Consider the following 24,491-nt stretch of genomic DNA (forward strand, 5'->3'; position numbering starts at 1 on the left):
AAGATTCAGTTTAAAGCAGAAACAGTAAAAGATAATGTACTGAGTAAAGTCATTGAGTGTTGTCTGAGAGGGTGGAAAAATACAAAGTATGAAGGAGAGATGAAAGTTTTTCACAAGTTAAGAACTGAGTTGTTTGTTAATGATAATCTTTTATTTTTCAATGATAGAATTGTTGTACCTAAAGTTTTGCGAAAAGAGATGCTTCAAATTGTACATGAAGGTCATTTTGGTATAAATCGTTCAAGAGATCGAGCAAAAGATATCTTATTTTGGCCAGGGATGAGTGTGGATATTGCGAATGAGATACAGAGTTGCAAAATTTGTGAAAAGTATAGATATGCAAATAGTAAAGAGCCATTAATACCTCATGACATCCCGGAATTGCCATTTCAAAAATTGGGTTGCTGATATTATGGAACATGGTGGCAAAGCTTATTTGGTTGTTGCTGATTATTTAACGAAGTGGCTAGAAATAATCCCTATAAGAGGTAAACAATCGTCTGATGTCATAAATGCACTCAAGCAGATATTTGCAACACATGGTATACCAGATGTAATTATAGCTGATAATATGCCTTTTGGATCATACGAATGCAAAAAGTTTGCAGATAAATTTGAGTTTAAATTTCAAACTAGTAGCCCCCATTATCCTCGATCGAATGGTTTAGCTGAGAGGTTTGTACAGATATCTAAAAATATTATTAAAAAATCAGATGACATGTGGGTTGCTCTAATGAACTATCGTAATACTCCTATTACTGATCTCAAGAGGTCACCAGCTCAACTTTTATTTGGCAGAAAACTTAAAACTAAATTACCATTTGTTGAAAAGCAAAATGATAATATCAAAGAAGTTAGGTCAAAATTAGAAGAAAGAAATAATATTTATAAGGAATATTATGAGAGGCAGACAAGAAATAAGCCCGAATATAAGCAAGGTGAAAATGTGGTGTACAAGGACAATAATCAATGGAGTCCAGCTGTTATTGTAAATAAACATGAGGCTCCAAGGTCTTATTTAATTGATAATGGTAAAAACATCTTAAGAAGAAACAGCTATCACTTGCGTAAGTCAAAAATTGATCCTGATATTAGGCAAACTCAGAATTTAAGTGATGACAATATTGATACACCTAGTTGCAGTAAAGCTCAGAGTTCTGGCAGTTCAGAGTGTGATACTGATGTGAGCATGAGACCATCACGTACTATCATACAGCCTGCCAAGTATTCTGATTATATTTTATATTAGTATAGTTTACTCTGATTGTATTTTGTATTAGCATAGTTTTTTTGTTTGATTAAAGTTTTGTAAAAAAAAGAGAGAAAAAGGGGAGATGTAGTAATAGGCCATGGTAAAGAAGAAGAGGCGTGACTTGGCACAATGAAGTTAGACAGAAGTTAGGAGGTTAGAACATATAAGACGTAACGTAGATTGTAAATCTTTCTTTTATTAAATATAATATTTAATAAATACCTGAGTATTATTATTACAAATAGATATTCTTTGTTTTCATTTATAAATACCTACACAAAAATAAAAATTTATTAAGTAGTTACATTTCCTAGTGTGTACTTGTGTAGTTCAAAATGTCCCCATCAAATTAGAAACAAAACAAGCAAAAAGCGCGATAGAGCGGGCCCTTGCGGGGCCCAGGCTCAGCGGAACCCGCGGAACCATGCTCAGTACGCTACTGGTAAGAACGACGAGAGACGGTTTCCCAATATGAAGATTATCAGTGGGCAGACCACGAAAACGATGAAACGACAACTTATTGGGCATACATTGAAAGAACAGACAGAGTCATGTCATGTCTATGTTACAGTTCAAGTTGATTATCCAGTCGGAGTTGACTATTCCTAGTTCGAGTCAACTCAAACGGCTGGTTTCAGTAAAAGTTGATTATAAATATAAAATGAAGATTTCTATTCAACATTTACTAGTAAAAGTAGACTCCAACTAGTTAAAGTATACTCTTCCCAATGCCATTTAGTAAAAGTTGATTCACACAAACAACCGATGAACCGATTCTAGAAATTAAATGATACTGGATATTAGGCCAGGAAATGAAGCATTTTGGCTCGCAATTTTTTCGTTTATCATGGATTTACTTGAAATTTTCACAGAAGGTAGGGAATAACCCAAGGATCATTTTCTAAATCACGCCGCTGTACGATAAAACCTTAGAGGTGGTTGCCACCCATCCCGGGGGCGGGAATTTTTCATTACATTTTAATCAGAGAAATCGATGGAAAATGTAATTCTAAGAAAAAAATGTTCTTTACGTTTTCTTCGTAAAACTAATATTTTTCGAGTTATTCGCGGTTGAAAGTAACAGTTTTTCGACGAAAAAATCGACTTTTTTAGAGGGTTTTTAGAATAACTCAAAAAATATACAGTTAATAAAAAACTGTAGGTTTAAAAATTGTATCTTTTATAAACACAAACAAAATCCTTTTTTATAATTTTTCTACATCCAACACAAACTGAGATACGGCATATTAAAGGTTAGCTTTCTTTGTCAAATGCATAATTTAAAATATTCAAAGCCAAATAACGGAAAAATTGCATTTTTCGAGGAAAACGTACAGAATATTTTTTTTAAATACAATAATTAGACCTTTCAAAAAAAAGTTTCTAGCATAAGAATTGAGCGACTTATGATCAAAATAAGGTCGGTTCCCACTTTTTTCTACGAAAAAATTAGTGAAAACAACCCCCTAACTACCCTCCTAATTAAAATTGGTCTTCGGCCTTCTGTAATTCTTTTTATATATGTATTATCAATATACCCAAGAAGTTTGACCTATTTAAAATTTAGAAAAATTGGAGTTTAAAGATAAAACAATTTTTTGCAATTTCGTAATTTTTACTATTTTCTTCAAAATATTTCCGAAAATATTAGAGATACGAAGAAAATGATAGAGTATTAAATTGTATATTTTTTAATAATTAAAATTAACCTGTGCAAAGATTTTCTTTACAGTGAATATTTAGCGAGGTATAGCTGCTTAAAATCTCTATTTACAAGCAAATACCTCCTTATTCGAGCCCTTTAAACTCACCCTACTTAAAAACTAAGGGATCTTACGGAATTTAATTTACATAGTCTTATAGATCTTATAGCTATAAGATAGCCCACCAGTTATAGAAAAAGACGAAGATGACATCGATCTAGATGAAGATGACTAAAAAACTATTTGTATTTGTATTTTTAAATTCCAATTTTTGTGTAGATAAATGTTTTTGTACGTAATTCTACTTTTTTTTGTATAGATCTATTAAATTACTTATAAAAATTGAAATGTTATTAAGGGTGATTTTTAAGAGTTGAAATATTATGATATTATATCCTACAGCATAAAGCAAGCATTATTTAACTAATTAAAACCGAATGTTGACCATATTAAGGTTTAAAATGTTATTTTGTAATTTTTTACAATTAGGGGTATCACCCTTAAAAAACCAAAAGCGTACAACGGCTTAATATAGAAAATGAACTAAAGGGTAAAATGAGCCTAATCCCAAATTTTTTGTACAAATCGATGCTGGACGAAAAAATTGCGAGGTTTTGCCATTTTTTCGGCTTCATTTCCTGGCCTATATGTTCAAATGATGATAAGTTGAAACGGTCAAAACAAAGAGACGCACAGTCATCAAAAAATCAGGTGAGATTATACTCATATAATCAACATTTACTGAACCGATCCAGGAATAGTCAACTCAAACTAGTAAAAGTTGAATTAAATTTTTCAAATCAACTTTTACTTCTTATTTTAGTTGGAGTTGACTCGAACTAGGAATAGTCAACTCTAACTGGGAATCAACTAGAACTGTAACATCTACACAAAAAGAAGAAGAAGAAGTTTCTATGTCCTTTTACCTTTTTAAATATTTACACATCGCTGCCATCGCTCAATGCAATATATACAAATATAAATTCCCTTACCTATTTGCGACGCCAACAGCATGGGTTTCCTTCCAAACCTATCGGACCATTGACCAGCAAACAAACAAATAGTTAATCCAACTACTTGACTAACTATGTCACTGACTGAACTTATAACATTTACTGTTGGTTGAACTTTCTTTTGTAAATCATTTAATGCAGGACTCTCTGTGTTTCCTAACAAGGCACATTCTGTTTGGTTATGTCCTAATATTATGTAGCAGGTACGATATAGTGTTAGATTTGTTCCAACAGGACCTGAAATAGAAAATGACTTATATCGTTTGAATAAATAAAAAAGCAAGAAACAAGAAACGAGTTCGTCGACCTACGGAAAGCTTACGATAGTGTTCCACTGAAGTAGCTGTGGCAATTAATGGAAAGCACGAATATTAATATTGGGACCGTGCAAGTTCGGAAAAGCGACACCAGGGCCCGGATTACGTACACTCGATACGCATCGTATCCGCCATGTTTTACTGTAGCGCCTTATGGGAAAACATGGCGGATACGATGCGTATCGAGTGTACGTAATCCGGGCCCTGGTTTCATAGCTCGGCAACATTTTTCGCACTTTTAATTACATTGGCCAATTATATTAATCTGGTTGCTGGATAATTGTCAAGGCCATAGTCCAAAACAAATTATAAGGAGAAAAATTAATATTAAGGTTATGTTATTAAAAGGTAAACAATTGTATGTAGTAGGTAAATAAAATTAATTATTAAATTGCAGTACTGCAAGCAAAATACAATAAATTAATTTACTTTTATACAGGGTGTCCAGAAACTCAGAGATTCTTCAGATAAATTTAAGATAATTTAACCCAATTCACTTAGTCCGAAAATGCTTCCTAAGAGAGCTAGAGCTCTTTGAAGATGGCGTCTTGTAATTAGTTTTTCTTAAATACCTCCAGAACGCTTCTAGTTAGAAAAACAAAAATTGGTATGCGTATTTATTTTCAAGATATAAATCTAATCCACCTATTGCAAATTTCTAGTACCGATCATAGGCGTCCGTTTTGGGTAGGGCAACCGTTATTTTATCGCATAACTTTTTTTATCTTTAACTTTTATGCATTTCTGACACTGGATTATTAAATTGTGAAGTATTCTAGTACTAAAAGGTACTCTTGTTTTAAATCGGTAGGACACACCGTTTTCTAGAAAAATCGATTTGAAAATTTTTCGCTTTTTGAATTAAAAAAAAATAAAAAAAAAACTGTTTAGAAAGACGAAAACTGGTACATTTATTTATATTCCAGAGATAAATCGATTTCATTAATTGCGGATTTCTAGTACTGTTCATAGGCGTCCGTTTTGGGTAGGTCAACAGTTATTTTATAGCATAACTTTTTTGTCTTGAATTTTTGAGCATTTTTGACACTAGATTATTAAATTATAAGGTATTCTAATAATAAAAGTTACTCTTACTTTATGTTGGTAAAATACTTCGTTTTTTGTTGAAAAGTTCTTTCAATTTGTTTTCAAATTCCAAAAACGAAAAACATTCAAATCGATTTTTCTAGAGAACGGTGTGTCTTACCGGCTTAAAACAAGAGTACCTTTTAGTACTAGAATACCTCACAATTTAATAATCCGGTGTCAAAAGTGCATAAAAGTTAAGGACAAAAAAGTTATGCGATAAAATACCCGTTGCTCTACCCAAAACGGACGCCTATGACCGGTACTAGTTTGCAATTAATGGAAACGATCCATCTCTGAAAAGTAAATATGCATACCAATTTTCGTTTTTCTAAATAGAAGCGTTCTGGAGGTATTTAAGAAAAACTAATTTCATGACGCCATCTTCAAAGATCTCTAGCTCCCTTAATAAGCATTTTCGGACTAGGTGAATTGGGTTAAATTGTCTTAAAATTATGTGAGGAATCTCCTGTCTTCGTTTGTCGGTAGAGTTTCTGGACTATAATAATTTCATATCATATGAATATTGTGGAGCAACATATAATTTTTCTTTTTCAGTGACAGTAGGTATGAAATATATGTCAATTTGACAATTTCAATTGACAATGAATTATTTAAGAAAGTTGCAAGATTTCTCCGCTGTTCGCGCACGATCGTTTCTCGTATCCCCTCCAAGTACTTGCACACCGCGAATAGTAGAATTAATAAGAGCCGTCAAAGTACTATACAAGCAACAAGCAACCCATTATAAAAATAAAAACAGGGACACAAATAACAACAGGATTTGTAGCATCAAAAGGATTAAAGTAAGGATCCTGCCTGTCTCCCACTTAATTAAAAATATACCTCGAAAATGTTTTAAAATATGGAAACAAAAATGTATAACGACGGGGATACCTACCACTCACCAACACTATGGTATATACGCTCAATTTTGCAGACGATCAAGTAATATTGGCTTATAGGCCTGGATCCCGCGTACCAAAAAAGTTGATTAATGGCAAGCTGAAAATTTCTTAATAGCTTAACGGTGTCTAGTCGGACAAATTTTGATGCATGAGAACACTGGAACAGGGGAAATTTTAATTGTGGAACGTGATTTTAATTGTGAAACGTGTTATCCTGACAAGTTTATGATTGTGAAAACTAGCAGGTTGTTTTTAAGTTTTTAAATAGCAAACTTGATATATAACATATGAAAAAATGTTTGTCCAACAAATATGTTGGGCATTTTAATAATACCGACAAGTAGAACATGTCAAATGACAGGAATTATATTGGTGGTAAGTAGCAGTCTGATTTTTGAATGAGAGTTTAACGAAAGGGTAACAAATCAATTGGAAGTCCTGTCCGACAAAATACACTGCGCGCCAGAGAAAACGGGCACCCCAAAAAATGGGTCATTTTTGATCTCTCGAATTTCCTAAACCTGTTGTCCAATTTAAGTGATTTTTTTAATATAGCCTTATCATTTAACACTATCGCTGTAATAAGATTGTTGCTAAACAGGTAAATTTACATTGTATACCGGGTGGACCAATCTGTGGACTGTGTTTTTTTCTCAAAGTTTTTATGCACGCCAATGGCGAATATAAAATTTTTAATTGCGTGTCATGCTCAATAACTATCTCTTAAAACATACCAAAGGCATTTGCATATCTCAACCGGTTTTAGAGCAATAAATAAATCATCAGTTTTAAGAAAAAATTTAACATCCCGTATCTCGGAAACGAAGCATTTGCCTATATATGTTTATAAAGCAAACGGTAATTTTTTTTTTCATGCAGAATTACCCCTTAAAGTTTTGTCGCACTTATTTAGAAACACCTTGTACTGATGAGGAAAATGGCTAGTTGTTAAAGTACCTAACTTTTTTATTATCCAACATAAGCGAATGAATCAAAACAGAATGTTAAGCAAATCTGAGGCTATTTAAGTATTTTATAAATGCTAGAATAGTCCACAGGGTGTTCCGACCTTTAATACTATTACAGCGGTATTCAGGGCTGCTTTATCCATTAGGCAATATAGGCAGTTGCCTAGGGCGGCAAATTATGAGAGGACGGTAAAAATACTGTTCAAAAAATATTTGTATATAAAAATTGAAATCGAATAACATTTAAGTACATCGTACATCCATCAATGGAATATAAGTGGGCATTCATTTCTAGAAAACCAATTGCATTTTCTTAACACTATTCATTCAAAAAGGACAGAAGTTGTAAATTTAGGGATTATTGGGCCGTCGGCAGCACCGCAAGACTCCGGGCGCGGGCGCGGGCGCACTGTTCTATAATTTTTTTTAAACTTAATCCTTTTGGGTTATTCGTGGTTGAAAATTTGCCATTTTCATTGAGAAATGTCGCCTTTTCGGAAGGTTTTTTGCGAATGCCATAAAATTATGCATCTAACGAAAAAAACTATATAAAATATTTTTGTAGCTTATGAAAAATCAAAGAGATTCGTTCCTTCATAAGTCTTCTAGTGATAACATAAAAAGAGATATGGTAGGTGAAAAGACATTTTTTTGTGCATACTCAAATCGGTGTGTTAAACTTAACAACAGAGAAATGGTCGATTTTAAGGGTATAATGCTATCAATATCTTTTGTAAGTACTGCCTGAAAAGATGTTTAACACGACCGCAATGTTAAATTTCGATTACATTCAAACTAAGCGAGATATGGTGCAACAAAAAAGGATGACTAATTTCTGTGGCTTGGTTCTAAAAGGGCCAATGTCAAATTTTTGTTTTTTTGTACAGCTTTCTTTTGAATTTAATATTGACCAAACAAAATGTAAAAAATTGACACTGGCCCTTTTAGCATTAAGCCACATTATGTGACTTGGTGTTAAAATAGCCAATTACAATTTTTTGCATTCTGCTTGGTCGATATTAAATTAAAAAGAAAGCTGTACAAAAAAACAAAAATTTGACATTGGCCCTTTTAGAACCAAGCCACAGATTTATTTTAAGATAAAATGCGAAGTATATATATATATTTTAACCCCTCATCCACCAGATTTAAATGCATCGTTTTGCTTTTACAATACCTTTTACTATAGTGTTATTTCTATGTTCAACAAGTTGGATGGGTTTAAAATGTATGGTTTTTGAAAAAAATAAGATCAAATTATAGAGAGCATTTTTAAATTTTTTTAAAAATCTTCCATTTTCTCCATGTAGCTCGAAAATAATAATGAGATACAGTAATGAATAAAAAATAAAATTATTATCTAAAAGAAAACCTATATTTTTGTAAGGTGTTTTTTTACGTATCTCTTATCACTTTCGAATTACATGGAGAAAAAGGAAGATTTTTAAGGAAATTTAAAAATGTGCTCTATAATTTGATCTTATTCTTTTCCAAAAACCATTCATTTTAAACCCGCCCAACTTTTTGATTATAGAAATAATACTATAAATAGAAGGTATTGTAGAAGGAAAACGATGCATTTAAATTCTGGTGGATGAGGAGTTAAATATCCTTTTTTTTTTCTATATTTATATATACTATTTCTTATTTTATACTCATTTTTCCTTAAAATACATTAGTCATCAGTTTTTTGCACCATATCTCGCTTAGTTTGAATGTAACCGACATTTAACAGTTCTCGTTTTAAAAGTCTTTTTTTTTTCTCGTTTTTTTAAAGGTCTCGTTTTAAAGGTCTAAAATCGACCATTTCTCTGTTATTTTAAGTTGAATACACCGATTTGAGCATGCACAAAAAAAGTATTTTTTCACCTACCATCTCTTTCTTTATTAAAACTAGAAGATTGATGAAAAAATGAATCTGTCTGATTTTTCATAAACTACAAAAATGTTTTATATAGTTTTTTCGTCAGATGCACAATTGTTATGGTATTCCCAAAAAAAGTCTCCGAAAAGTGTCATTTTTCAATGAAAATGGCAAATTTTTTAACCACGAATAACTCAAAAAGTATTGAGTTTTCAAAAAAATTTATAAAACAGTTTTTGCTTAGAATTAGATTCTCTGGTCACTTCCGGTGTTAGTTTGTTAAAAAAAATTCTACCCCCGAGAGCGGGTGGGAACCACCCCTAAGTTAAAAGCGCCATAGGATATAGGGTAGACTTTGTTTCTTGAGCTATTCCCTACTTACAGTGAAAATATCAAGTAAATTGATGCAGTAGGATGGAATTCGGAGCCAAATACCCTCACTGACTGCACTAATAGATACCTACATCATTCATACATGAATGCATTTACTTAAAGGGTCATTTGGATACCACAATAAAATCACCAATCACCAATAATTGACATATCTAAATATTTAAAGAAGAGAGGATTGAAAGATCATCATCATCAATGGTGCTACAGCCCTATGAAAGAGCCTCGACCTGGCCAAGTCTATTACGCCAGTCAGTCCTATCCATTGCCAACCGTTGCCAGTTTGCTGCGCCTATTTTGCTCCCATCTCCCATAAAGATATTTTCCCTAATTTTGATATTGTTTTTCGCATTTATTTGTGTCTCCCAGTTGCCAACCAACGTGTCCGCTAAAAGGTCATTTTCGAAAATGTCAAGAATTGAAAATAGTCATGAAAATAATTTCCGATCAAGTATGACGCAAGAACTTCTTAACAATTTGTTGATTTTGTCCATAGAAAGTGACGTAACAAAGGCGATAAATTATGACGACATTATAGATGATTTTTCCAAAGAAAAATCAAGAAAGAAATTGATGTGATTGAACTGGAATAACAATTTTTATGTATTCTTATTTAAGGCTATGGGTACATAATTCGCAAATATTTTTACACGGCAAATTACGTGTAGTAAAATTCACACTGGTATGGATGTGTAAACATTACTAGAATGTCATTCTACTTGAAAATGTCATCATTTATTTAAAGAGATGGGTTTTGAATGTTCTTGGATAACTGTTATTTTTATAATTGCAAATTATTAATTCAGTTAATAAATGTGATAATTTTTTCACTAACTATGTATTCAGTGATTGTAATAATTTATTTGTACGACAAAGACTAATACTCAATCGAGAAAAGAGGGAAAGTGTTAAAGTGATTTTTTAATAATATATTGTTATGGAACGCTTACAATTTTGAACATCTTAAACAACAAAATACTTGGATCACAGAATATATTATCCTGATGTATTCTCTGCTTGGATCTTCCACAAATAATACACAATAAATAACTTTTTATTAAGTTCACGTCTTAAATCAATTATTTATCAAATACATTATATATCAATAATATTTAATCAATAACTCAACATATTTCCGATAGTCCAAGTAATGAAGCTTAAAATAGGACAAAACCTCGCAATTTTTACAGAATGGATCGATTTGCTTGAAAATTTGAGAGTAAGTAGTGGATAGTTCAAGGATCAAAATCTATATGATGCCGAAAGGCGCTTTTACCATGGGGGTGGTTGCCACCCCATGCCAGGGGTGAAAACTTTTTATTATATTTTGACTGCAAAAGTTGGTAAAAACATTCATTCTAAGCAAAAAATGTTCTATACATTTTTTTGATAAAATTAATAGTTTTCGATTTATTCGCTATCGAAAGTGTTAGTTTTATATTAAAAAAATTAATGTTTTTAATCAGTTTTCTGCAAATAACTCAAAAAGTTTTCGTTTTATGAAAACAACTTTGCTTAACAAAAATATACCTTTTAAAAAAATAAACAAAACCGTTTTTTTAAATTTTCCTTAAGATCAATAGTAATCGAGCTATACTTTATTATATGTTAGCTCTTCTTCGTCAAATGCTAAATATTGTAGTTTCAAAGTCAAAATACGGGAAAACTATGCATTTTTCGAGGATAACTTGTTTAAACTAATTTGAAGTATTTAAAAATATCTATCTCCAGAAATAAAGCAAAGTCTTTAGCTCAAAAATTAAGTGGCTTATAATGAAAAGAATGTCAGACCCTATATTTTTCAGCGAAAAAGTGATCGAAAGCAAACCCCTAATCACCACCCTGATGAAAATTAGTCATTGACCTTATTTCGTCTTCTTTACTTATGTATTATTAATAGGTTGTAGAAGTTTAACTGGTTTAAAATGATTAGTTTTTAAAAAAATGGAGTCAAAAGCAAATATCGAATTTTTGAAGTTTGGTCAAAAATTTCTTTTCTTCAGAATAGAAAGATTATCATCAGAGATACGAAAAAATATTTAAATATGAAATTGTAGCTTATTTAATTCCCAAGAATATGGTTTGCAAAAATTTTTTCTACGGTAAAAATTGAGTGAGCTATTGACAATTAAATCTTGTAATAACATGCAAAAATCACCTTTACCAACCCTTTCAAAGTCACCACTTTTTGCGACTGAGGATTTTAAAAGAATTACAGATTAATAGTCTTATAGACCTTGTAAAAACCTACAAAATTGTTTTTTAACAAACTTTCTAGGATAAAAATTAAAAAGGTTACGGTTAAAAAATCAATATATTTTTTTGAGAAAAAAAAAGAAATTCAATTGGAAGCATAATAATGTAAGTTATCTTTGCTTTTCGTCATTGGCCTTATTTATTCTTCTTTATTTATGTATTAATAATAGATTCTAGAAGTTTGACTGGCTTAGAATGATTAGTTTTAAAAAAAACTGGAGTTAAAAGCGAATAACGACATTTTGTAGTTTGGCAAAAAATGCCATTTTCTTCAGAATAAAAAGATTAGCATCAGATATACGAAAAATGTTTTTATATGAAATTGTAGGTTATTTAATTCCCAAGAACTTGGTTTGAAAAAAATTTTTCTACGGCAAAAATTGAGATCAAAAAACCTTGATTTTTTCTGTATAAAACTAACACTTTCGATAGCGAATAAATCGAAAAGAATTAATTTTATCAAAAAAATGTATAGAACATTTGCAGTCAAAATACAATAAAAAATTTCCACCGCTAAGATGGGGTGGCAACCGCCCCCATGGTAAAATCGCCTTTCGGCATCATATAGATTTTGATCCTTGAACTATCCACTACCTATTTTCAAATTTTAAAGCAAATCGATCCATTCTGTAAAAATTGCGAGGTGAAATGCTTCGGTTCCTGGACTACGATGCAATGTCAAATATTTAAAATTGTCACTGATTGTCAGTGTCTGACTGACAATATAAATATGCTGACAATATTATATTCGGCTGAGTGCGTTGTAAGACAAAGATAGATTTGGAAAATATTACCACGGCCTTGTGTTTATTTTTTTCGAATCCTGAAAAAACCAATAAATGTTTTTGAAAAATTTAAACGCAGAATGAAAGACTAAATTATTACCGAGGGCTGAAAGTCCCTTAGAATAAATAAAAAGTTTATTTTGAATGATATATTTGAAATTAAAAATCCCACTAAATTTTCTCTTAGTTTTTGACCCCTGTAACTTATTAAAATAAACATTATAGAAGTTCTCAGGGACTTTCGGCCCTAGCTAATAACGTGATCTTTCATTCTGCGTTTACATTTTTCAAAAATACTTATTAGTTTTCTCAGGATTCGAAAAAAAATGAATCCCCATTTGAATAGCATTGCAGCCGAAAATACGTACGGATCCTCTTAAACAAAACAACCTGCTTGCAATTTTTTTTCGCAAAAATGATACATGCTTGAAGGGCGGCTACTAGAGAATTGTCTAGGGCGTCAATTGACCTAAACGCGGCCCTGGCGGTATTGTTAAAGAATAAATCTGTAACATATTAAAAAAATCACTTAAAACGGACAACAGGTTTAGAAAATTCGAAATATCAAAGATGGCCCATTTCGTGGGGTGCCCGTTTTCTCTGACGAGCAGTTTACATGGGACGTTTTCGTAGTCTGACGTTTGAAACCTGTAACCTGTTCCACAATTAAAACTTTCCCTGTTCCAGTGCTCCCGTACATCAAAGTTTGTCCGACTAAACACCGTTAAGCTATTAACAAATTTTCAGCTTGCTATTAATAAACTTTTTTTTGGTACGCAGCATCCAGACCTATTAAAATTATGATGATTTAATTCAAATTGAATTAATGAACTTTGAAGGTATTTGAAGTTTTTTTGAATAAAAACAATTTTTTCCGCCACAAATTGCTATAGTCGATAAGATCGAGCGCACAATTTTATTGTTTGAGAGGAAATACAAAGGTAACCTAAAAAAAATCAAGCTGTAAAATCTTCCCAGAATTTTTCCAAATAATTTTCGTTTGCTTTCTTGAGAACGACTTCTGAAGTGGAAATTGAAACGTCAACACATTAGTTAATTAAATATTTAATTTACTGTATTATTACACCAATAATTATGGCTAAATCCCATATAAACATAATACTTATATTATACGTTCCTACTTATGCAAAAAATTCCCAACAAATACTTGACATTTATTAATAGTTTACATAGTTTTTTTAATAATTTATTTATTTATTCATTATTTATTATAATGAATTGTTGTCAATGTGCTAATTGAATCCGCCCTACATATAGTGCGTATTTAAAATTTAATTCAAATCACTTGCAAAATAAGTTATTTAATTTCCTGTATAATGGATCTTGCTCTATGTATATAAGGCAAATGAAATGAATATAATATTTATACAGGGTGTTTCATTGGGAAAGTAATATACGTTAACTTGGTAATATATCCAAGTTTAGAAATTTTTTGTAATCAAAACTTGGATAAAATCAAAACTAGTCTTATCATGTGTCACTTTAATTTGGATTCTGTTGATGTTAATATCATTTACCAGGAAATTTTGCAAAATTGTGAAAATGTAATCAATGGTATAATGCCAATTGTAACATGTCAGTTTAAATCTAAATTACCTTAGTTTGCTCATGAGGTGTTTAAACAAATTAAACAGCGAGACAGGGCTTATAAAGATTTTAAAAAATGTATTGACGTCATTGAAAAACAACGTAAATGGCAAGTTTTTAAGAGACATAGGAATGAGGTAGTAAATATGTTAAAGCTAAAAAAAGAGCGATTCTATTTTAACAAAAGTGACAGGTATAGAAACAATCCAAAACAAATGTGGAAAACTTTTAAAAAATTAATCAATGATAATAGCCGAGAGATGCCAAACTCTGTAATCTTTGAAACTGCTACAGGCCCAAAACGGTTAACAAACAACGTAGAAATAGCTCTGTTTTAATGAGTATTTTGTTGAAAGCATTGAAAGTATTGTTCAAAGTATTGAGAATTCTGAAACATGGTGTAGTGTATTGTAGTGGTTGGCAATTTGAATAATAAATTCTCACTACACGAAACGTTAAATTGCAGAATGGTAATGGAAGTTTTTGAAACCATTGGGCACGTTATGTTAAACTTAATTAATACATCTCTTGCTACGGGTAAAATTCCTGAAGTATTAAAAATAAGTACTATCACCCGTATACAAAAAATACCCGATACTACAAAAGCTGAAGAATTTCGACCAATCAATACTTTACCTCCTATAGAAAAACTGTTAGAAATTGCTGTTTATGAACAATTATTGGAACATGTAATAAAAAATAAAATTTTAATTAATAATCAATCAGGATTTCGTAAACAATTATCTTGTGAATCAGCATTACAAGTTACATTATGTCACATAAAGAGTAATTTAGATAAAAATAAGTACGTAGTCGGTGTATGTCTAGATTTAAAAAGAGCTTTTGAGACCATCGATAGGACAATATTGATATCAAAACTAAAACAGTATGGTATAGGAGGTGCAGTAATTGCGTGGTTAGAAAATTATTTAGAACATCGCAAACACAAAGTACGTTTTAAAGACCAATTTATCATCTGAAATGGGTAGTAATACATGTATTCCTCAAGGCAGTGTACTAGGCCCTCTTTTACTTATTCTGTACATTAACGATATCGATATTTTTGTAAATTGTGAGTTTATTAACCTTTTAGCCGATGATACTCTAATCTGTTGTAGTGATGAAAATTTTGATATAGCCATTCAAAAAATTAATAATATTTTAGATATGGTTAACAAATACTTGATAATTAATAAACTTAAGTTGAATGTTAAAAAAACAAAGGCAATGGTTTTCACTACTAAACATAAATATAGCTTGCTCGATTCTGAGAACATAAATTTAAATATTAATAATGAAAAAATTGAAGTGGTTACAACAGCTAAATATTTGGGATTCCAATTTGGCAATATTCTGAATTTTGAGTCATTTCGAGTATGTTTCGAGTATTCGCGGTGTGCAAGTACTTGGAAGGGAAACGAGAAACGACCGTGCGCGAGTCGCGAAGAAATATTGCAACTATCTTAAATAATTCATATTGTCAATTGAAATTGTCAAATTGACGTATATTTCATACCTTCTGTCATTGAAGTAGAAAAATTATATATTGCTCCACAATATTGATATGATATGCAATTATTATATAAAGGTAAATTTAATTAATTGTATTTTGCTTGCAGTACTGCATTTTAATAACTAATTTTGTTTACTACATACAATTGTTTACGTTTGCATAACATAACCTGCATCTTATTTTTTCTTCTTATTATTTTTTTGGACTATGGCCTTGACAATTATCCAGCAACCAGGACTAATATAATTGGCCAATATAATTAAAAGTGCGAATAAAAGTACAGAGCGTAGAAATAGAGGTCGCTTTGCCGAACTTGCACGGTCCCAATAAAAAAATATCAAAAAAACTATACTTTCTGAGCAGAATATCTCAAAATTTGTCAATGGAGTCAAAAATTACAGTATATAACACAATTATTCAACCTCATTTTGACTATTGCTCATCAATCTTATATTTATTTAATCTTAATAAACTTAACATGCTACAAAAATTACAAAACCGTGGAATGAGAATATTTCTTAAAACAAATCGTCGTACCCCAATTAGGACGATGTTAAATACTCTAAACTGGTTCTCTGTTGAAAATAGATTGTTTTATTTCACCATGATTTTGGTCTTCAAAATAGTAAATGGCTTATCACCTGAATATTTTCAAGAATTCATTTCTTTTAACAAAAATATTCATTCTTATAATATCAGAGGTTTAGATGACATATATATATACCTAGAACTATGTATAAAAGTACGATGAATTCGCTCTTTTTTAAAAGCTTCCTTAAGTTTAATCAGTTACCTGCAGCTGTAAAAAAATGTGCTAGTCTCAATCATTTCAAAATATTGCTTAAACAACATATCAAAAATTTGTAGTGTACTTTCTTTTTTTATATTGTATGTATATTAGGTTTTTTCTATTTAAATAAAGATCCATCTATCTATCTATCTATCTATCTATCTATCTATCTATCTATATATCTATCTATCTATCTATCTATCTATCTATCTATCTATCTATCTATCTATCTATCTATCTATCTATCTATCTATCTATCTATCTATCTATCTATCTATCTATCTATCTATCTATCTATCTATCTATCTATCTATCTATCTATCTATCTATCTATCTATCTATCTATCTATCTATCTATCTATCTATCTATCTATCTATCTATCTATCTATCTATCTATCTATCTATATATCTATCTATCTATCTATCTATCTATCTATCTCAAAAATACCATACTTAGTGGGTCTTACTTCATCAATAACAAAGTTACTGGGTGATTTAAAATCACCCAGTAAATCTATTTTGACAGTTTCTTATTTGGTTCATAACTTTTTAACCACACTGTATATTTATTTTTTATTTGGCACCCGAATATTCTTTAAGGTGTCTAATTAATTAATTTATTTATAATTATAAAGAATCCAGGTCCGGATTAAAAAATATTGTAAAAATGCTCCGACCCAAAAACAACACCCTGTACATTAAATATTTTAAAAATAGATTATGCACTCAAAAAGAGGATAAAACTAAATTTAGTGGTTTACTTTGAATTTTCGGCAAAATGTTTTTTCTGGTAAAATTTTGAATTTGAATTCTGAACTTATGTGAATTGCGAGAGCTCGAAGTAGAAAAAAATTGAAACACGACTTACAACTTTTTAGCCACATTGTAATTATTTTATATTTGGCAGGCGACTATTCTTTAAGGTGTCCAATCAATTAATTTATTTATAACTGTAAAAAATTCAGGTCTGGATTAAAAAACATTGGAAAATTTTTCCGACCCAAAAACAACATCCTGTACATTAAATTTTTTTTAAATTTATTCTGCTTCTAAAATAGAATGAAAACTAAATTTAGTGGTATGCTTTGAAGTTTCAGCAAAATGTTTTTTCTGGTAAAATTTTGAACATGATATTATTCTGAAATTATGTTAATTGAGATAGTTCGAAGTAGAAAAAAAGACTTTTGAAGAACACTGTAAATTTATTTTATATTCTTTACACGCGAATATTCTTTAACCCGGTAACAGTCGCGCTCTTTTCTGTCACGTAATCGGTCGCGCGTTAGATTTCGTCTAACAATACGAATTTAGACGCGAATTTACAGCAAATCTTTGTTATAGTATTTTTATTTACTTGTAATGTTAGAAATATTATTTCTAACAAATATTAAAGCTGATTTTTTCTCACCAAAACCATAAATTCCAAAAGAAGAAGAAGAAGAAGATAAAGAAAAAAAAAGAAAAAAATAAACCTACGCATTACTACACACTTCTTCGAGGCACTTACGTGTGGAAAGTTATGTTTCAAAATTTTTCACGAAAAAGTTATCACGAAAAAGGATAAAATGTTAGATTTTTTCTAACCGTCGCGACTAGAGATGCATCAAGTCAAACTAGTTTGATTTTACTCAACAAACTTGACTTGACTTGAAAATCAAACTTTTTGTATAAAAAAGTTTGACTTGACTTGATTTCGATATCTTTAGGTTTGACTTGAATTCAAACATCTTCAAACAGTTTGAAAAGTTTGAATATTACGCAACGTGTTTATTTTTTCAGTGGCGGATCAACGGGGGGTGGGAGTAATGGGTGGGGAGGGGGAGGGGAAATCCCCCCTCCCAACAAGGACCAAAAAAATGTTTTTGACAAATTTCAATAAACATAGAAATGTATTGGCTGATATGATATTTAAACCGCAGACAGACAAATAAAACCCAATAAACGCGCCAGGTAGGATAATAATTATTAAGAAAGCTTATAGCGTCTTATAGTATGATACAATAATTGATCCAAATAATGGCATAAACCAGACATCCAAAGTGAAAGTTATCATCCAACACCAAATTGTTCTATATGGTTCACATAATGTTCAGAAAAAAGTCATACCATTTTGAGCGTCGGGTTTGAAGGGGAGAGAGGGGAGAAATCGATAAATTCGTAGTTTTTTACGTTTTTCGTCAATATTTTAAAACTATGCAGTTTAGCATGAACAACCTTTCATACAAAAATGTTCTACATTCAATTTGAAATAAAAAAGGCCCAATGCATAATCCTTCTAAAATGAACGGTTCCAAAGTTACGGAGGTAGTATTGTATAGGGTGACCAAATCATAAACTTGAAAAAACGAGACACATCCAAGGAGTTGTGGCGCACATAGAATTTTTGTCTAGGGGGAGAGGGTTGGTTGGGCGTCGAATTTTTTTTTTTTGTATTGTTTGTGAAAGACATGTTATATTTTCCTACGATTTTTTGTATATTTTTCATATGCCCTGGGAGGTTTAACCCCGAAAACCCCCCTGGGTGCGCCACTGCCAAGGAGGGTTTGGAGCGATACCCAAACAGGTAGGGGAAATTAAAACATGGTCTTTTAGCTAATTTGGGACCTGTAAATCCTTTTCAATTTACATTTGAATGTGTAATTTACGTACGATCAAGACTGCGAAACAGAAAACTATAAAACTCCGCCAGAATGGCATGGATCAACAACCCGTCAGAACAAAACAGGGAAGAATACAAAATATCGAGAAACAAAGCCAACTCAACAAATAAAAACAAGAAAAAGAAGAAAAATGACTGGTTTCGCTGGAGGATATTGAAAAAGACAGAGAAAACTATCAAAAGTCAAAGCAGCAAAAAATACGCCCAGCATGAAACAAGAGGACTAAAAAAGCAAAAAAAGAAAAACCTTGTTGAGGAAATACGGATCAGCAAAATATGGGAAGAATATTACGAAAAAATGGTATTCACTGTGAAGAAGTAAGGCCGTACAAGATAACGACGAATAAAAAATTTTCACAGAAGATGAAATAACTGGAATAAAATACGGAGGAAGAGAATTACGTAAAGGATTAAACCAGCTAATATAACAAATATGAACAAAACAGACTACCAGCCGATTGGAACGCAGGTATTATAGTAGGTACCGATATATAAAAAAGAAGATCTAGAGGAGTGTGAGAATCACAGAGCAATAACTTTATTAAACAACACATATTATAACATTCTAGAAAATATACGAAACATAAGACTTAAATCATGCACTGAACGAACATTAGGAAAATACCAGAACTGGTTCAGACCGGGGGAGGTCTACGATTAATTCCATACATACATTGGAGCAAATAATTCAACAATCGAGAGAATACAACAGAGATAGTGGAGTCAATGAAGGTTTTCACCTTCGATTCCGTTGAACCTCCATCGATTTTCATGAAAATTGGTAAGTATGTAGAGGATACCTCAAGAAACAAAGGTGACATGGTGCCAACTTGCGCTTTTACCCTGGGGGGGGATGCCACCCCTTCTCGGGGGTGGAAATTATTTTATTAACAATAATACCACTAATCGATAGAGGGACAAATTATAAGTAAAATTTGTTATATAAAGTTATTCCCATAAATAAATAGTTTTTGAGTTATTAAAAATCAAAAGTTTTGATTTTTCCTGAAAAAAATCCATGTTTTAAAGCAGTTTTTCATAAATAACTCAAAAACCATAAGTTTCATCAAAAAAATTGTTATTACCAAAATCTAAGATAATATAAAAATAAATGAGCTCCTTATTCGAAAAATCCTTTATTACATATACAAAGTGAGTTATATGCAATTGAATGTATATTTTTTTCTGCGAGTACTCAAATCTTAGTATTCAAGCTTAAATAACAGGAAAACGATGCACTTTGTTAAATATAGATAATAAACATTTTAATAAAGTACTTAAAGGTAACTATCAAAAAGCTGTATAAGAAGTCGATAGCATCAAAATTAAGCAAGTTATGATGGAAATAAGACTTTTTTTAAAATTTTTTCACGACAAAAAATAACCGAGATAGGAACATTTAAAACCTAAATTTTACTGCGAGAACCATGCAACCGGGGCTCTTTCACCTTGTATTTAAAAAAAATAAAGGATTTAGAAAATTATGTTTAATTCAGTGTTATAGACCTTTTACTTAGCTTTGCAATGGTTTTTGGATAAATCTCATATTTCAAAAATTAACGGAGTTATTTTAAAAAAACCAATAACGTTTTCTTTGAAAAAATTTTATAGCGGAGATTTTGTATGTATATAGGTTGTGGGAAGTAGTGTTGCCCAAAATCGGTCTTGGTCTTGCAGTCTTGGTCTTGTTCTTGCGTTTTAGCAAGACCAAGACCAAGACCAAGACCGCCTTATTTTAGCAAGACCAAGACCAAGACTGACCGTGCAAGACTTGAGCAAGAACAAGACTAAGCCTGCGAGACTCTTGCGTCTTGCAGTTAGGATTGAGTGTCGCTTTATGGAATATATTAGTTCGGGAATATAGGTCTGGATCCCCCGTATTAAAAAAAAGTTGATTAATAGCCAGCTGAAAATTTTTTAATAGCTTAAGGGTGTCTAGTCGGACAAACTTTGATGCATGGGAACACTGGAACAGGGGAAGTTTTAATTGTGGAACAGGTTAAAAATTTGGAACGTCAGACCACGAAAACGTCACATGTATTTTGTCCGACAGAACTTCCAATTGATTTGTTACCCTTTCATTAATAGGTCTGGATCCCGCGTATGAAAAAAAAGTTGATTAATAGCAAGCTGAAAATTTGTTAATAGCTTAAGGGTATCTAGTCGAATAAACTTTGATATGTGTGAACACTGGAACAGGGGTAGTTTTAATTGTGGAACAGGTTAAAAATTTGGAACGGTCACAGCACGAAAACGGCACATTTATTTTGTCCGACAGAACAGACTTAAACTCTTCGAACAGAGATTAAACTCTCATGCAAAAATCAGACTGCTATTTATCACCAAATGGGCGTTTTAATGAGTGGAACATGTAGAATATGTCAAATGACAGGAATTATGACAGGTAATAAATAGCAGTCTGATTTTTTCATGAGAGTTTAATCTCTGTTCGGAGAGTTTAAGTCTGTTCTGTCGGACAAAATAAATGTGCCGTTTTCGTGCTGTGACCGTTCCAAATTTTTAACCTGTTCCACAATTAAAACTACCCCTGTTTCAGTGTTCCCATATATCAAAGTTTATTCGACTAGACACCCTTAAGCTATTAACAAATTTTCAGCTTGCTATTAATCAACTTTTTTTTCATACGCGGGATCCAGACCTATAAACGCTCATGCAAAAATCAGACTGCTATTTATCACCTGTCATAATTCCTGTCATTTGACATGTTCTACGTGTTCCACGCACTAAAATGCCCATTTAGTGATAAATAGCAGTCTGATTTTTGCATGAGAGTTTAATGAAAGGGTAACAAATCAATTGGAAGTTCTGTCGGACAAAATACATGTGACGTTTCGTGTTCTGACGTTCCAAATTTTTAATCTGTTCCGCAATTAAAACTTCCCCTGTTCCAGTGTTCCCATATATCAAAGTTTGTCCGACTAGACACCCTTAAGCTATTAACAAATTTTCAGCTTGCTATTAATCAACTTTTTTTTCATGCGCGGCATCCAGACCTAATATGCTTAGAGACAATGAGACGCAAAAAAAAATACATATAACAAAAATTTGGAAAATTGGATTTATGCGCATTATGAACAATACGTTAAACATATATAGCGAATTAAAATATCCATATAAGAACACTCCGAGGTCAATTATTACAATGTAAAAATAAAATATATATTTTCATTCTTTCCTAATATCAGACAAAACGCCTTCGCTCTGAAAGTAATTGTACTAGATTTTGAGAATACCTTTCATAAAATAATCTGCTTGTGTTGTGTGACGCCGCCGACAGTATAATAAAATTGAAACTTTTAAAGATATAATGTCGCCTTTGTTGATAAAAATATGATATGAATAGCATACCCACTGTTACGGACACCCAGTCAATTGTCTTTCCTTATCAGTTAGTGGGAATAATACCATATCGTAAAGACTAAACGTCCTACTTATAAACTTTTTGCAGAGTGTGCAATTAGATATTAGATCAATAGGCCAAACAAAATTTTTTGCTGAAAAAGCACTAGATAAGATAATGCCCGGCTACCCTGTATAGTCCATTCACTCACGGTAAAATATTATAAAACCTTGAAATTTTAAAGAACCGCTTGGATTTTGGATTGACATGTTTGCGTGCACATAGCTAACATGCCAAAAAAGAGATATTGGCCGATGCATGTGTGATTTTGCCCTGGGGATGAGTTTCACCTTTCACCTCTTCTTGGGGGGTTAAAAAACAAAGGTTCAAAAAAAGTCAAGGTTGAATAAACTGACTAATTCTAAGCAACTTTTGTTCTTTTTTATTCATCTACAAATAAACCAAGTCAATACTTTTCGAGCTATTTGCGACTGAATATGTTCAGTTTTCAACAAAAAAAAAAACACACGTTTTTCGACGGTTTTTGCGCAAAGGACTCAAAAAGTAAGTATTTTATCGAAAAAAATATTCTAAGCAAAAATATATCTTATAAAAAATTGAAATAAAATTATGCATTTAATGGTAGGGGAACCCAGGCGGGGATTTTTGCAGTTACTGGAGTGCGTCAGGTTATCACATGGGGAGAAACCATATATCTACCATATATTGGCTTTTAATACAGGGGAATTCGTTAAGGGAGGCCCGAAAAAAATATACATCCTTAGAAAAACTCGAAATCGTCAGATAAAGATAAGGTAAGTTTAGTAGGTACATGCAAGACAGTGTATATTTAAAAAATCAGACGATTTGAGCGGGGCGTAAGGAAATGGGTGAGTCACACAGTTTCACAAAAAAGCGAATATTTCGCGAAATGAATGTCAGATCGAAAAATTAAAAAGTACGTTCAATATTTTTCAAAAATCTATCGAATGATACTAAACACGACCACCCATGGAGAGGGTTGGGGGTAAATTTTAAATTGTAAATGTGAACCTCACGATATTTCGCGAAAAGAATATGAGATCGAAAAATTGAAAATTACATGTATTCAATATTTTTAAAAAATCTATCGAAGGACACCAAACACAAGTTGCAAAGTTTTATTAAGAAACAGACTGACTCCCGTGGGACATGGTAGTCACGGTCAGTTAGTTAGACGTTAGACTATAGGCAGGGATAGTTTAGATCGTGGGTTCAAACCCACCCAATGTGAATTGTTTAGACATTATTAATTTGGTTGGTTTTTACTATGTCTATGTTAAGTCAAGCTGAAAATGTACCTATACGTTTACGTTAATCTAAGATCTAAAGTAATATTTAATAAATAGCAATATGCTAGTGGGTAACTGCGAGACTTGCAAGACCAAGACCAAGACCAAGACCAAGACTGGGAGTGCAATACCAAGACCAAGACCAAGACCAGGTGTATTGGTGCAAGACCAAGACCAAGACTGTGCAAGTCTCGTCTTGGTCTTGCATTTGGGCAACACTAGTTCTTAGTGTGCATCCTATGCAAGATACAACTACCAGTGAAGACTTCTTTATCGCTGTTGAACAGTGTTCAGTTAAAGAAAATTTAACTTGGAACAAAATAGTAATCATTTTACTACGGATGATTGTCCTAGCTTAACAGGGAAAAATGCGGGCTTACTAAAAGGAACGAGCGACGAAGTAAAAGAGTTGCAGCCAGAAAAACACTAGAAAGAAAAAAGTATTTTTACACTGCATTGTGACAACAGTTGTGAATTTTATCCTGGGACGTGCCTAAAATCATCGACAGTTTGTTGAATTTTTGAGAGAAATTGAAAGTGACTTTTACAAAATTTCTTATTAAACTGAAGTGAGATGGCTTAGCATCGATAAAGTTTTGGACAGATTTCAATATTAATTTGACTGATAAAATAGCCTTCTTGTCAATAAAATAAAAACTACACAATTTTCCTGAATTGCAAAATGA

The 24,491-nt window shown here is 31.8% G+C and overlaps 1 protein-coding gene across 1 annotated transcript in view; it reads right to left on the reverse strand.

The window, feature by feature from the left end:
* The window catches only part of LOC114338698 (proton-coupled folate transporter-like), a 123,033-nt gene that overhangs the window by 63,547 nt on the left and 34,995 nt on the right, over nucleotides 1-24,491 (reverse strand). The window contains exon 3 of the mRNA XM_050648266.1: nucleotides 3,948-4,205. Coding sequence (XP_050504223.1) covers nucleotides 3,948-4,205 — 258 coding nt within the window. The remainder of the gene's footprint in view (nucleotides 1-3,947; nucleotides 4,206-24,491) is intronic.

Source organism: Diabrotica virgifera, chromosome 4 (genome assembly GCF_917563875.1).
Source record: "Diabrotica virgifera virgifera chromosome 4, PGI_DIABVI_V3a".
Lineage (NCBI taxonomy): Eukaryota > Metazoa > Arthropoda > Insecta > Coleoptera > Chrysomelidae > Diabrotica > Diabrotica virgifera.